General features: G+C 36.1%; 1 protein-coding gene across 6 annotated transcripts in view; it reads left to right on the top strand.

Annotated features, from left to right (window-relative positions):
- Ip6k (Inositol hexakisphosphate kinase) overlaps positions 1–15115 on the top strand; it is a 64331-nt gene that overhangs the window by 44815 nt on the left and 4401 nt on the right. For 4 of the 6 annotated variants that reach the window (XM_068777207.1, XM_068777211.1, XM_068777206.1 and 1 more), the window contains 5 exons: positions 2125–2298; positions 9541–9667; positions 11406–11529; positions 11824–11900; positions 13082–13257. In XM_068777207.1, coding sequence (XP_068633308.1) covers positions 2158–2298; positions 9541–9667; positions 11406–11529; positions 11824–11900; positions 13082–13257 — 645 coding nt within the window. In that variant the 5' untranslated portion in view covers positions 2125–2157. Of the gene's footprint in view, positions 1–2124; positions 2299–9540; positions 9668–10842; positions 10933–11405; positions 11530–11823; positions 11901–13081; positions 13258–15115 lie in introns of those variants that run through there. The other 2 variants (XM_068777209.1, XM_068777210.1) reach the window with 2 other exon arrangements.

Genomic DNA, 15115 nt, shown 5'->3' with positions numbered 1-15115 from the left:
GGCAGTACAGTCTGCAGGGACAGATAGTAAACAAATATTTTATCTTATATGCGGTAACTCGAATTTTAAAAACGCCTTTTTATTTCTGTATCCATTGTTTTACGATAGTTTGCCTCATATTAATTGATAGATTAAATGCGCTGTACAATCACCCCTATAAAGCTTGTACAATTACAATTTATAACAAAATGTTTATTTTCGTCGCGAGAGAAATTAAAGAAATAACGCACGTTCCACGTGTCACGCAGATTTCTGAGCAGTTTCTCAAATAGTCCGGACAGCTGACAGATGACAAATTTACAGTTGCATGTTGAAATTCATAAAATATAAATTTTACGCCTCTTAAAATATTTTAAATTTAAACATTAATCCAAATGTCTAACAATATTTAATGTAAAAAATTTTTAAGCGTAGGTTAATGGTTTCTGTCGCGCCGTTTGTTAAAATACACATTTACTTTATTTTTGAAACAGTATTTTGATACTGCTCACATACAGTGAAATAAATCGGAACAAATATAGAAAAAATAACAAGCATTCTCGAAGTATATCGGAGAGTGATAGCCCAAGCGGTGGTCCCCTAGATCCCCTGAGCCTACTCACTCAATGTAGCGCCTATCGAAGCGATAGATATAACTGCTCGACCTTTCAATGTAGTGGCTCGATCCAAAGTTTCCCCGGCAGTCTTCGAGCATCGGGTCTTAGTCTAGGCGCCTGCTGTGCAATGACAGTTCGGTCCATTAAAAAAGCCTCATGCTGACCAATAGTTAGGCTAATTTTGGGATCATCATACTCATCATTTCAACTGCAGGATGTGCACTGCTAGACTGCCTCTCTTGTAGATTTCCAATAGGACAGGCTCGAAGCGGCTGACATCTAACGCCCACCAAGTCGGTTGTCCTTAACAAGGACTTACATTGGGATACATTTGCAAAACTGATAACTTCGGATACGAAGATAATTTTTTTAAAAACATTACTTATAAAAATAATTATATAAAAGGAGGAAAGTTCATTGAATTTAGTAATAAAAATCTTTTGTTATACATTTAAACTGGCGCTTATGAGCTTCAACTTACTCGATATCTTCGTTATGGTCTGTTCACACCGTACGTACATTGCCCAACGGGAATCTGCGAAGGTTATTGTACGCTCGCTGGCCTTCGAAGATATATCCAAATACCGCTCACAGCGTCCGGACTGTGTTGCCACTATTGAAAGATTGATACATATATTGAGAAATAAAATAATCCTTATAAATTAGTATAAAACAATTTATATAATATTAGTAGGACTGGCGATCATAAAGTTTTACTGTTAAAGTGCTACTTTTAAAAATAACCAAAAAAATTCGCTGTAACGAATATTTTTTTTAAATTAAACCAAAAAAAAAACGTAATCTACTTTTTGAAAATTTACTTCTCTTGATAATATGTACTTTGGATTCCTTAAGATCTGCGGGAATATTTTTCTAAACGATTTCATTATCGTATAGCGTTTTTTTTATAATTACGTCTGCCAGTTTACTACTACACAATTATTATAATCACCTCGATTTTTCACAGTTGTTTTAAACAGAATAATTATTTATGTGAGTTACAGTAGACGTCTACTGTTTCCATCATTAAAAATCACTAGGCGACAAATTTCATTTTCTTGGTGGCCCCGCAACGTCACCTCTCTTCCATATGACTTTTCTGGTAAACATGCATCATACGAACTCCGTTTTGGTGTTATATGTGTGACTAGTGCCCCGTGGTACTGGAACTAAGTCAAGGAGTTTTAATCATTGTGCTATTTAATATTTATTTAGAAATGCACACCAGAAGCAGATGCCGTATAGCGTTAAAAGAATTAAAAATGCAGATGCACCTGCTTATTTAAGTGGGTAAAACATTCACTTGTACACTTTTGAAGTTTTAGTTGTAAGTTATTTAAAAACAAAAGTGAACTATTTATGCCTCATCCTGTATAAAACTGATAGACACTAATATGTATGTCACAAACATCTTTAGAGATGTTTTAAAAAAATCATAGTCAATCGAGTGTTGGTGACTTATTAATACTTGACTTTTTATGCAGTGTCTCATGATTAATTTATCATATATAATCGTACTTGTGCGCAGGTGGACAGCGGCGGCGGTGGCTCGGCTGAAGTGATGGTGTACTCTCTCGGCTGGGGCATGGGCGAGCCAGAGCGGCGTGCCGTGGACCGCAAACGCCCCCAGCCGCCCTCCGCTGCGCACACGCTCTCGCCCGACGACGGACATGAGGTCGACGTGCTTCCCCTGCATAACCAGGTAGGTGGCTCATCTTTCTTTCTTCCTTGACATCTATGGACCTCACTTTTATCGGTCGTTACAGCTATCTATCTTGGATATTTCTGTTTACACTGTCGGGAACGCATGTCATAACAGTTTTCCATAATCCATGGTTTCTTATTTCACTATGATCCCCGTGCAAGGTCAGTTCGCATCTTACTCTCGTCAATAAATTCCTCATCATGCTTGCTATACTGCAATTAAAGAATCTAAGCGGGAAGTCCCCGCACGCCGCTTACTTCATGACGGCTAAGTTAACAACGTTGAAAATCAGCCGTATGGCTTACGAGATAAATATAATATAGAGTATATATACATAGTTTTTTTTACTTTATAATTTGTTTTTGAACATTGATCTTGCTCCGCGTGGATCTAAAATATTTAACAAGACTAATTTTTTTGGAGAAGACCGTCTACAAAAAGTAGACGCAAAACACCTGTAACTCCAAAATAGACCGAAGTTCTCCTTTCCATTTATTTGCGACTCCATGGCGTAACTACTGCGTAATATCAACCGATAGACGCCTTTTCCAAAACATAAGCATCTCCTAAAGATCAAGACAATTACCGGTCTTGCACTGTCCGCATGCACAGACTTCCCGCGACCGAGACTATGTGGTTGATCTACCAAGTATAGGACCTAACCACGGCTCGTCGTCAGTTGCACGGGCGACGTGTCTTGCCTATTTAGACGAGCAATTATTCGAGCTACGTCAGTGACCTTGATTCTTCCACGAGTTTTTTTATTTCTGTTTCAATCTCGCAGTATACAGCAACAAATAGGGTAAGTTATGTTCGAAGAAATCTGTTTAGTGCACACTCTCGTCTTTAATTTCGATGGGAAGAACATAATGTGAGTATTATTATACTAACGTTTCTACCAATAAAAAGAAAATAATAGGTATAGGTGCGTACTTCATTGCGATATTTTGAACAACTTTTAGCGCAAGCAAGCGAAATTATTTTAAACATTTAGTATTGATAGTGGTTATTATTTTCAATGCACACGTCAATCTGTTGTCTGCGTTCTTTTTAACAAACGCACGTAAAATATCATGAACTCGTCAAGGATGGCGCCATTTTAGTTACCCGCGTCGAGGTGAGCCAGTTGCGTGGGATTATGCCTGAAATTTTCGTTGCATTTAGTTCAACTACGTGATATATTCCTTATAATCGTTACATGTCAAGTATAGTTTATAAAAAAACAATTATTCTCTATTCATTATTTTTTTATATTCCATCCATTACGATCTGACAGTCGAAATAGTTTTTTTTATTCATTATGTTGTAATATAAAGTGATCTAATTTTTTTAGAAATTGACGGCTTAATAAAATTTTAAATAAATAAAAAATTATTGCTATTATTGAACCACTTAAACTTCAAGTTACAATTTTTGAATAAAGTCACTAAAATTAGTTAAGGCAGATAAGAACTGCACGCAAAAATTAAAATTTGAGCGTCACAGGGTAAAGTTTCTAATTTTCATTTATAATAGAATATAGAAATGCATTGACTTATTTGTACTATGTAGTTTTTCTGTCGTTTAAGTTAAATTGAAAACTATAACAAAATTCGCAATTTTCAGCGTGCGTCAGAGGACGTAAATAGGTTGATTGTTAGTACTCTAGGTCACACAGCATCTGGAATATGAAAAGATATATTTATGTGAAAATGTTATAAATACCTTCTGCTGAGAAAACTCCACTTATTCGAAATAATGTTGTTATATGATTATATTATATAATTTCGTGACACTATAGGTTTTTAGGGCTGGCCTGTTTAAATATATTATTAAAAGAAATATATAATTTTAATATGTTTATTAAAAGAAATTCTAAATTAGAACACTTTACTGATTTTTTTATGTACTGGATTCAGTCTTTTTAATTTCACAAATTTGTAGCAACTTGAAAATTACTTTAAACATAATTATTTAACCGCCTTAAAATTTCATTTACACTTAGTTTAACTATTGGTAATCTAAAAATTATCAGTGTCTTTTCTTGTATACATATTAATAAACAAGAGATAAATAAGCGATAAATGAATCTTTTTTTAATTATTTCTACTGTTTCCTTGCTACATAAGTAAATTATGCTGCATTATTAATTAATGGAACGTAAAAGGATTGCTTTTAATAGAATTTTACAGAAGGCGAGAAATTTAAAAAGAAACTTAATTTTAGAACTTGTAAAATACAGTATCTTATTTCATCTAAAGTAGAACCGCTTAATATTAAACCAGTTTAAAACTGTGTATCACCGAGTTTTTTCTGGTACAATTTTCTACAAAACTAATACATAAAAGCGGCTGAACTGTGATGAATTATTAAAAAGGGTTTTTGTTATTCGACGGATCCCGTGTCGGGCGGACTGTGAACGGTGTGAGTGTTCGTAAGTGGTGTGGACTGGACGTTCGCAGGTTAGCCCGAGGCCAGGTCAAAGCACCCGGTCTCTTCGCTTTTTTTATTGTACACCGGCGCGGGTAGTAACGATCGCTGGGCCGAGTGCACTGCACTGCGCTTACGTGATGTGTGCTTTACGTGCTGCCTTGTGTGCTGTCCGTTTTAAAAATCGAATCAATCTAGAGGAAAAAGATCAATATATGTTGTAAGCTTTTTTATTTCGGATAGATATACCGAAACAAATTGCCGAAGTGGTGTGACTTCGGTGCCGGACATCACATATAAAATTGCTGAAAATGTTTAACAAGATGATTAATTATAGATGTGCAAGATTTAAAGGGCTAATAAAATCAAAGGTTTCTGAAATAATAAATAAGAATAATATAGAAAAAAATTCGAATTACTGTATATTAATTATTGTTTACCATCTGTTTCTGCAGACTATACTGCCATAAATTAATTGCCTGTAGCAATACAATAGAATTTCAGGGTGATTAAAAATAGGTGTGACAGATTTTTACGGACAAATGATCATTTACTCATTTAAAGCTTCTATATCTGTTTGTTTGTTTAAGCTTCTATATCTGTAACCGTGCACCCTTTATTGCTTAAGGTAATTTTTTAAAGTATATTTGACTCCTTACTTACTTTAATGTTAGAAAAAAATGTCGTTATTTATAAAATGTCAAAATGTATCTTCAGTGTTTTGTCTATCGTCCATCGTCATACGTCATTACGGTTTTGCCTCCCGGCCAAATATAAGTATAATGCCAGTGGGTTTGATGTCAGAATATTTTTCATAGTGCAAGTTTTTTTTGCAATTATGTCTCGCGATTCTTCTTCAATAAAGTCCCCCATGCCGTAAGAATTTGCATTAGATAACTCTCGTATCATTGAGGTGAAATGAGATTGAAAATAATATGCATAAATATTATTGAAGTGGTTCCGTTTCGAATGCAGACGCCATTGTGTTCACTTTTAGTACCTGTTGCTAATTTTTTATGTTTCTTTTGTAAAATATCCCCAACAATGGTCCATAACGACGATCGCTTACATATTTCGTTTTAACCGGTTCCGCAGACGGAGACCTCTTCAGACGGCCGTATTCATTTTTACTTTTTAAAATGCGAGTATGTTCTGTGAACGCATCCCGATTTATAATTTCTGCAAATGTGTGTGTGATTTGCATATTTTTAGTATTTAATATTAATATCTATGTACCTGTGTAAATACGGCTAACTATCAATAGCTATACATTTCTTTATCATATATTATGTATATATGTTATACATAACTCAGGATAAAACTATTCCTCGCCGCCTTCGGCTAGTTCCCACTATAATACAATCATGTATAATTTTTAACAAGCAGTGCAAGCTATTAGTTTTTAAAAATTCTGGCATCGTTGATAAGCTCTTTACGGGTGCATTTTATATAAAACGGTTATATTTTTTTCAAATTTGAAGCCTCTGCTTTATGGTTCCAGAGATATTCAGATAAGTCAGTACATAGGTGGAAATCTCGTATAAGTAATGTTACTGTTTATATTACAAATATAAATATTTGAACATATAACATCAGAAGAAAGACTAGAATATAAAAACAATGTAATACTTCTTATTCAATCGTAAATGTTTTACATAATTATAAGAATGTATGACAATTTGTTATTAAATAACTGTTTGATAAGAAAATGATATTAACCTTGTATTGTTCGCCTTCACCGTTTGTGAGCTGATGTTATTTAGCTGACACAAGGTCTAAGGCAGTATAAAAGGTATCTTATCTGCGGCCTATAGTAGTAAACCACAGTCTTTTACCATTGCTTTAAGTACTTATGGTAAGGATATAGATATAAATAAAAAAATCTTCTCTTTATAGTCGTAAAAAAATTAGACGTTTCATGAAAATAATTACTTCGTGAAGCTATTTTGCTTTGAACTTTTGTTTGGAACTATGTAAAAACAGACTGTTTTTGCATTAAGTCTAGAAATTTATTTTACATTTAGATGTCAGATATTTTAACGGGGGTTAATGTAATTTTCGGCCTATAATAGTAAATATATATAAATGAATTACTAATTGATTTTTATTAATAACTTGTTTTGGATGCTCTTGCGTCAAATCACTATGAAGATTATCTAAAGAGTGTAACAGTGTTTGTCTTCCAAACAGTATTTATTTTTACAAATGATGGATTTACCTAAGCTGTGACTACTTTATAATCTAATAAATATCGAAATGTGGTAATACACTTTAGGAAAATGTGGCAAAGTGCACAGCACTTTGCTAGCATAACAATAGAACTCGTGTTTAGTTGCTGTTAATAGCTCTAAGCTAAGCGTCTTTTGCGCTGCGCTCAAACCGGGCGAAGCTGTCAATGCCAACGGTCAAACAGCCATTTTCAATAACAAACACTATGTAAACTATTGATTTTTATGAATTACAAGTTTACTTACTACGCGAAATGTTCAAATTGATATTTGGTAATTATTTTCGAAGGTTTAACAACAATCGGTCGGATGTTCTTATCGGATATTGTCTTTGATAAGAGGACAAAGCGCTGGAAACATTGTCGTATTGTAAACACTTGTAATTTTATTGTTTGGCAACATTCGCTTATAGCACAGGTGATATGGCACGATATTGTTCCACTGAATATGTTTACGCATTTACGTAGATGTTAGATACTTGTGCTTGTCTGTTAGCCCAGTTACTTTATTATTCCATGAATTATTATTCAAATATCAAGAATTACGACTACGTATAACGTTGCCTATGAAAACAAGGAAATCGTTACGTAATACATTGCTATAATCGGCTTGAGGGGATTGCGTAAAGTATGTTGTTTGGTGACAGTGGTCTTAGACATGAGTCAATCGGCAAAAAGGCAGTTAGTTTGTTACTGTATAAATGACTCTAATAATAAACTGTTGTTTTGTCACATTTCATACAAGATGATGTGTTGTCAAACCTTTGCTTTTTCATCGTTGTCGAACCAATAGCAAGAGGCAGTAATATTTGATAAAACTAATTATTACTGTACATAACATTACAGTAATAATTAGTTATGTGGTGAACACAGTCACGTTGTGGTTAGCGTAATTCTTTGTTATTATTTCATAACCTCGACACGTGGTATTACTGCAATAGAAAATTTAAGTGTACAACGTATAAGTTTAATGTTGAATTCTTCCCTTTTTGCGGCGTTACCTTCAATTCTAAGGATCTGACGGTGACACCCTCTCGTTAGCTTCTGTCGTGTGTCACACGTGTGCTTCTGTGTCACGTCATAGATCCCGACAATTTATATTGTATACAGTGTTGTCAAGCGTGTTGCGGATCTGACGAGACCCACTGTTGGGCAATGTAAACATGCTCAATTATCTCTTACTTTGCCATGATTAGGTCTTCGCGTCAATGTCTATAAGATATCGGCCTCATAATAATACACCTATCTCCCGATTTACACGGTATATGCGTTCCTGAGAAAAACGTGTAAATCGAAAATTAAAAATTTTCAAGTCAAAACCATGTAAATCGAAAAACCTGCAGAAAATGCATAATTTTGCTATTTAACAGTTGTGATTTTTTTTAAAATATTTTTAGGTGTACACAAAAAATAAAATGCATTGACAAGTTAAAATATTTAATATATTACGGAAACACTGTTCTTTTATTTAATTACAATACATTTAACAGAAGAACAAAAAATAAAACCTAAGTTGTTTTATTATCCTTAATCACCGTCAGAAATTACTTTTTTTCGGAATCGAAGATTCGAATTCACTTTTATCACTCGAAGTTATTTGTGCCTATTCGATGTTTGAAGCAGAAATATTTACATTCGATCTTTGAAACATTATGAGAGATGGTAAAAAAAATCGGTTATTAAAACCAAAAAAAAAACTTTTTGGGAAAACCGTGTAAAACAAGTACCGTGTAAATCGGGGGATTGGGGTATGTCCAAAATACTCGAAAGAGAGCCTTGTAGTGATTTTTAGTTGCTCAAACATAGAGATATTTGTTCGTAGTGCTGTGTAGCTGATGCAGCTTCCTCCTCCAACACCATGTTAAAAGTCCATGTGATTCCTGTCCATCCCTTGAGTTCACGTCTATGCACCATATATGATTATTTATAGTCTGTATGAGGTTAATATGTTAGTTTATAAAGTTATATCTTCGTAGTGAGCGCGATCTATTTTTCCATGCTTTAGAGAGTATAGCATTCTTAGCTATTAATTCCAATGTGTCTTCGCACGTTTGTCTAGCAAGAGCCGGTATTAGAATTTGTTTATTTTTTCAAAATAAACCGTCCCCTTAGGTTCAGTTGTTTTCCGCGGACTGTATTACTAAACTGTGGAGCGCTGTCAACTTTTTTCAAAGGGGTTCGTTATATATATATTCGACCTAATTACCATAATTTTAATTATTTATTTCGTTCATTCATGTCAATCTATATTTCGCCACAATGACTGGTCTAATTAATTCATTTTTTTATTCTTTAACATACATCAATGTTGGGATATAAAACGAAGTCATATGAAATAGACAAGAGATGATATAAAAAGGCCATCGTACCATCTCTCCGAGTGATGCACTCAGAATCGCTATGTAAGAAAATATTTAAAATCTACTACTGTGTAATTTTCTTATGCATTAATTTAAAAAAATATAAATAAAATAGTTTATAAATCCATCTGTTTTAATTGTAAACTCTTGTAAACTCTAACAATATTTTTCTGTCTTTAGGTTGGAGCATTTGTTTAAATATTTAATCAAATATGGGTTTTTGAACACGGAATGTTGTCTCAGGTGGGCGGGCACACCAGGCTGCTGGTGCTGAACGACAGCACGGTGATCAAGCCGCTGAACATCCGCGAACTGCATTTCTACCAGAACATTCCCGAAGACATCCAGAATTTCGTACCGCGGTACAAAGGTGAGCCTCGATATTTGCTTTCTCCTAGCAACTAAGCATTATGCTCGGTACGCTTTTACAAATTCGCTGAATGCATCATTTCATTCATTGCATTGTATTATTTTGTTCATTTATATCTCTATCAATATTATCTTATCTCTTAGCGATATTTGACCGTGTTCAAATTGTTGTTTGATGTTTTTTGCATTCGGAGCAGTAAGGAGGTTTACTTTCGTGTTTTAATAACCTTGTTTACTTTTCCCACAATATACTGTTATACGTTTTTCTACTTTCATATTAAAACGCAGCATATTAAAAGCCTTATCTAAAAAAAGCATGTTTTAATAACAAATGCCCTCCTTATTGGTCATCATATCGTGATCATCATTTCAATTTGTGTATGATAGAGATGCATGAGTGTGGATTCAAAAGGCCCCGACCACATTAAAGATACAGATGTGAATTTTGTTCGCATATGTCGTAGTATATGTTGGTAATGTTTTGCAACCGCTACAAGGTACTATTTTATTAAAGTTTTTTTGTTTAATACTTTATTAGTGTTCCGTTAATGAAAGTATTTTATTTTGTAAGAAAATATTAAGGCACCTGTGTTTGTATTCGTGAGGTATACGTTAAGCTTTTAATGTTAGTAGCACATACAATATTTCAAACGTTTTCGAGGCATGACGACGTTGTGAACAAATATGAATTTTATTATGTTAGTAATACGGTTGGTATTCGAATGTGATACTCCAACCTTTATTGTTTTGCCTTTAGAGCGGAACGCTAATAATCAAATTACGCGTTATAAAGGATTCCACGCAATGTAATAAGCAGATGCACAATATAAATTGTGAACTCCAATATCCCGTTCATTTGAAAATTCTGCTCATTCATGGTACCATATAAATTGAGTTCAGAAATGTACAAAGATATATTGTGCATTGAGTGTAAGATATGGAACTTTTACCATTATGTAACGAATATTCATATTCCAAGTAACGATAAAATTAGAAGAGATCGCTAAAACGTATTGCGAAACTGGTAAAAGTTCGATCGAGTTGACGAAACGCCAGTGGCTCGTTATGGGCGTAAACCGTGTTGAGTTAGGCGGTGGGCAGTGTGAGCGCGCGAGCGGAAGCGGGAGCGGTTGCGGGCCAGGGTGAGGAACACAATATTAGTTTCCTTGTTGTCGCAAGGGCTCCGGCGCAGCGGCGAGCGGAGCGACGCCGGCGGCACCACTCTACCGCCTCTAATAGCGCCCTAGCGGTAATTTTACATTTTGGGTTTGTAAACCTTTACTTAAACCTACACACACGCCATCCGAACTCGCACACACCGCACACCAACACACTCATACATACATAATTTTGAACACAAACGCATATGCATTATTCATACATATAAAGTGATACTCTCTCACACGACTCAAACAAGAAACGCTACAAAAGATATACAAACCCTTTTTAAAATTACGTTAAACGTTATTTTGTCACTTTTCATCTAAAATTAACGCTAGAATTTGCACCAATGATAAATATTGAAACATTTGTAACGTAGAAAACATTCAGCTAATGCTCATTTCGTGTAAATCTCCTGACTCGAGCATCAGCCTCGAGCTCCGGGTGTCACACCCGTATGGCATTATTTGAGTTAAAAGAATATATTTTTGATCCAATATTACAATGCAAACAATACATATGCTAGACTTTAGGTTCCGAGAGGACACAGTGAGTGATGGCTTGGCCGTTTGTTGCAGGCGTGATGCAGGCATCTAACACTGATGGGCAGAAATTGGACAAACGCTACTCTCCATGTTTCCGCGACGAGAACGGCCGCAAGCAGTCGCTGAGCGGCAAGCGCAAGCGCGACGACGTGTTCAAGTGCGTATCAGCGATCGGCGGCGCGCTCGCATTCCTGACACTTGTCATGTGTCCTTTATCATATTTCAGACACGAGAGCCGACGCCATTATTTCATACGATCCTTACTATACCCACTAACGCGCCGACGACCAATTCTCTCTGCGCGCCCCCGCCCCGGCGTCGCGGAGCCGTGGTAATGATGCACCATTTGATTCTAACACTCGCAGATTTGTTTACTAGCGCCTTCCTTGTGTTTCTCGCGTCGCCCGTCACTCACGACACTCTACTACAGCCTCTACTTTTCCCATTGCAGATTTAAAGTTCACCGAAATGGCAATGCGAGCGAAGTGCTCAAGAGCATTGCGAACATGGACAATTCTAATAAACAATGTGAGTATTCATTTATTACGTTCTTAACATCACTTCTACGTTTCCTTAACACGGTTTACATGATTTGCAATTTAAATAGGTGATTTAAATACACAAACAATGTAAGAATTTAGGTTGCTCTATGCATTACTATACCTTTGTTATAAATGTACATATGTTATTTGCCTTAAAAAAATAATGACATAGCAGTATCTCTCTAGTACCGGACGGCCGTTGGGAACGAAATGTTCTCGAGTGGCGATCACAAGCCGCCGGTAGACGACGATGCGTGGGTGGGCTCCCACAAGGTGGAATGACGTCATAGTTGGGCGCGGGAAGTCGCTGGATATGGGCGGTGCCAGGCCGGTCATCGCGGTGATCTTTGGGGAGGCCACTGCCTTGCAGTGAGAGTCTATCGGCTGATATGATGATGATGATGCTACAAAATTGCTACAAAATTTATGTTTTGGTTTCAAATTCTTAATCATAAATAATTAACGATTCGAAATTGCGTGTAAAAGTATACTTGAAAAAAGATATTTTCAATTTAAATAATTCCGAAAAGCTCAATGGTGTTAAAAATGCTATATTATTTCTAGCAGACAATGTTTTATAGCATTATGTGCTTTTCGCTTTTCCATACACGTAGATTATAAATAGCACTTGCTGCATTCAGTTACTGGCATCAGTACCATTTTCTTGTATGTTTGTATCTAATATAATTTTGTAATTTGTCGTGTTAATGTAACTTACTTTATATTTACACCCATTATATAACACTGCTAGCGCAGTATGGGACGTCTGATGCACAAGATGGACTGACGACCTCGTTATGGTTGTGTCGTGATACAGGGCGCTTCCAACTGGTCTTATTGGAAATCATTGGAGGAAGCTTGTTACTAGCAATGCTACGACTGAAATGATTATGATTATGACGCTGAGAATGCACACTGCGAGCTCTTTACACTTATAATGATTTTTTCTATGATTTAAATCAATAGAGTGTAAAACACGATTAAACCCGTAGACACGGCGAGGGTAGGAGGCGCCCCAATTGGTGGACCAAAGACATAATTAAAGTTGTGGGAAGTCGCTAGATGCCGGCAGTGTAAGGACTGGTCGGTGATACTTGGGGAGGCGTTTGCTTTGCAATGGGCGTCTATTGGCTGATATGATGATAGTGAAGACATGATTGTGTTTAGATTTCCTGATGATGGAGAACATAACTTCATCGTACCGGCGGCCGTGCGTGCTGGATTTGAAGATGGGCACACGGCAGCATGGCGACGACGCCACCGCCGAGAAACGAACAAAGCAGATCGCCAAGTGCGCAGCCAGCACCTCAGCCACGCTCGGCGTGCGCCTTTGTGGCATGCAGGTATGCATCTACATATAATCGACCACAATCATTATCGAAAAAGGCCTCGTGAGCGATCCCCTAGCCGCTCGTCTGATCATGTCAAAGCACTAGATTCATTATTACTGTTTCGGGTAAAGCGGAGGAGAGGATACGATGGTATGGAAAGAACTCGTTATCTATTCCGTCAAAGCTTCTCAAGACAAACATGGCCTTCAATAATGAAGAGTCTACTGTTGAAAAGAAGGCTTCAGTGTAATCACTTTATGTCGTACGCTGCAAAACTTTAATACACGAATTATTTGGTTACGTACTGACACTTATTTTAAAATTTTGACTCGTGTCAAATGTCCGGCAGCTAGGGAGAGGGGGGGGGGGGTGTTTTAATTATTTTAGTTTTTATGGGAAATTATTTTTAAAAACTCTCCTTGTAACTTTTTTTAACTTTTTTTCGTTGATCACTGATTTGCTAATCAGATACAAACAAGAATCAAACAGATCAAACGATTACGAGGATTTCCCCGATGAATATCTATCCAAGAAGAGTCCGCAACGTTCCTTATTCATAATAGCAATATCGTTAATGTTTTGTTCGTTTTTGTTTGATTCATAAACATTACTCCTTTTTATCGCTTAAAAAAATAATGTCATGAATCGATTAATCGTAATCGATCAAGGTTTTGGACATTATCACGGACACAGCAGTTCTGCTGAAAGATTTATTAAATTCTACTTGAAAATATTAATCAACTTTGAATTGATTAAGGGGATTTACCGTACCGTCGCGATGTATTAACGTCACTAAAAGGATTAAATGCGGAAAGACCTTCACCGTGAAACTTGGTAATCTGCTGGAAGGGCAAACTGAACTTGACTAAGGTATATAAGGTCAAATCGATATACATTGGAACGTGTTTGATTTGAATACATTAAATAATTTACTCACGTTTCGGTCGCTGACTACAGAGCAGGAAATAATCAAACGTAAATAAAACGGGGGAAGCAAATAAACGTAGTTCAAGTATGTTTCCTGTTCTGTGAGGTTGGACGTGTTTTTAAATGGCAGGTCAATGCGCTTTGTTACAAAAACATTGCAGTATTGTTGTCTGATACTTTCGTATTTATCTGATAAGCATATAACAAATAATAAGGTAGCTTAGGACGATTGTTCGAATTGAACACATTAATCAATTTATATCGATATCTATAATTTAAGGCGTTATACAAAATGGTCTCAAGGCATCTTAACGTCATGTAATTTATATTTAAGCTATGTATCGTTTTCAGTTCGCCTTAGTGGTAGACAGTGTCCGCGGATTGGAGTTGACAGAGAGTCGGGGACGCTTTGTCTAAATTCCATTTATTAATAAAATCAAAGTATCTAAATATCGATATGTAAAACACATATAACGGCATCTAGGATCTAAGTTTGTTATGTGAATGCGAACAGCCGGGCCTCGACTTAATCGACTACTGATATAAAGATCGAATCGACTAATGAACGTTGTCTTTAATTCACACTAACAAAATTTTAATTTATCTCTGCAATTGTAACGTGTACGTTCTCTTAATACGTTATTTCGTATTCCTTGTTAGGATGATGTTGTATGTATATTCATTTATATCTATGGATGGACGAGAGTAACCGATACAGCTCAGCGGATTGGTGAGTTGAAGTGATAATGGACACATGGCCGCAGAACAGATAACTGCTGTGGCTTTAAAGTTCTGGAACTGAGGCCGCGGACCATCAATTGCAGCGCAGGAAGCTCCTAGTGCTAGGCGGACTGATGAACTTATTAAATTCGGCAGAGGACGCTGGACTGCACCGCTTTCAAACAGTGTTATTGGACATTTAAGTGGGAGGCTCAATAGTGGC

Source organism: Battus philenor, unplaced genomic scaffold (assembly GCF_028537555.1).
Source record: "Battus philenor isolate CCGP_79_NKW_IND1 unplaced genomic scaffold, ilBatPhil1.0.hap1 SCAF_13, whole genome shotgun sequence".
Classification (NCBI taxonomy): Eukaryota; Metazoa; Arthropoda; class Insecta; order Lepidoptera; family Papilionidae; genus Battus; species Battus philenor.
Note: the sequence above shows the minus strand (reverse complement) of the source record. Positions and strands in the feature narration are given on the sequence as shown.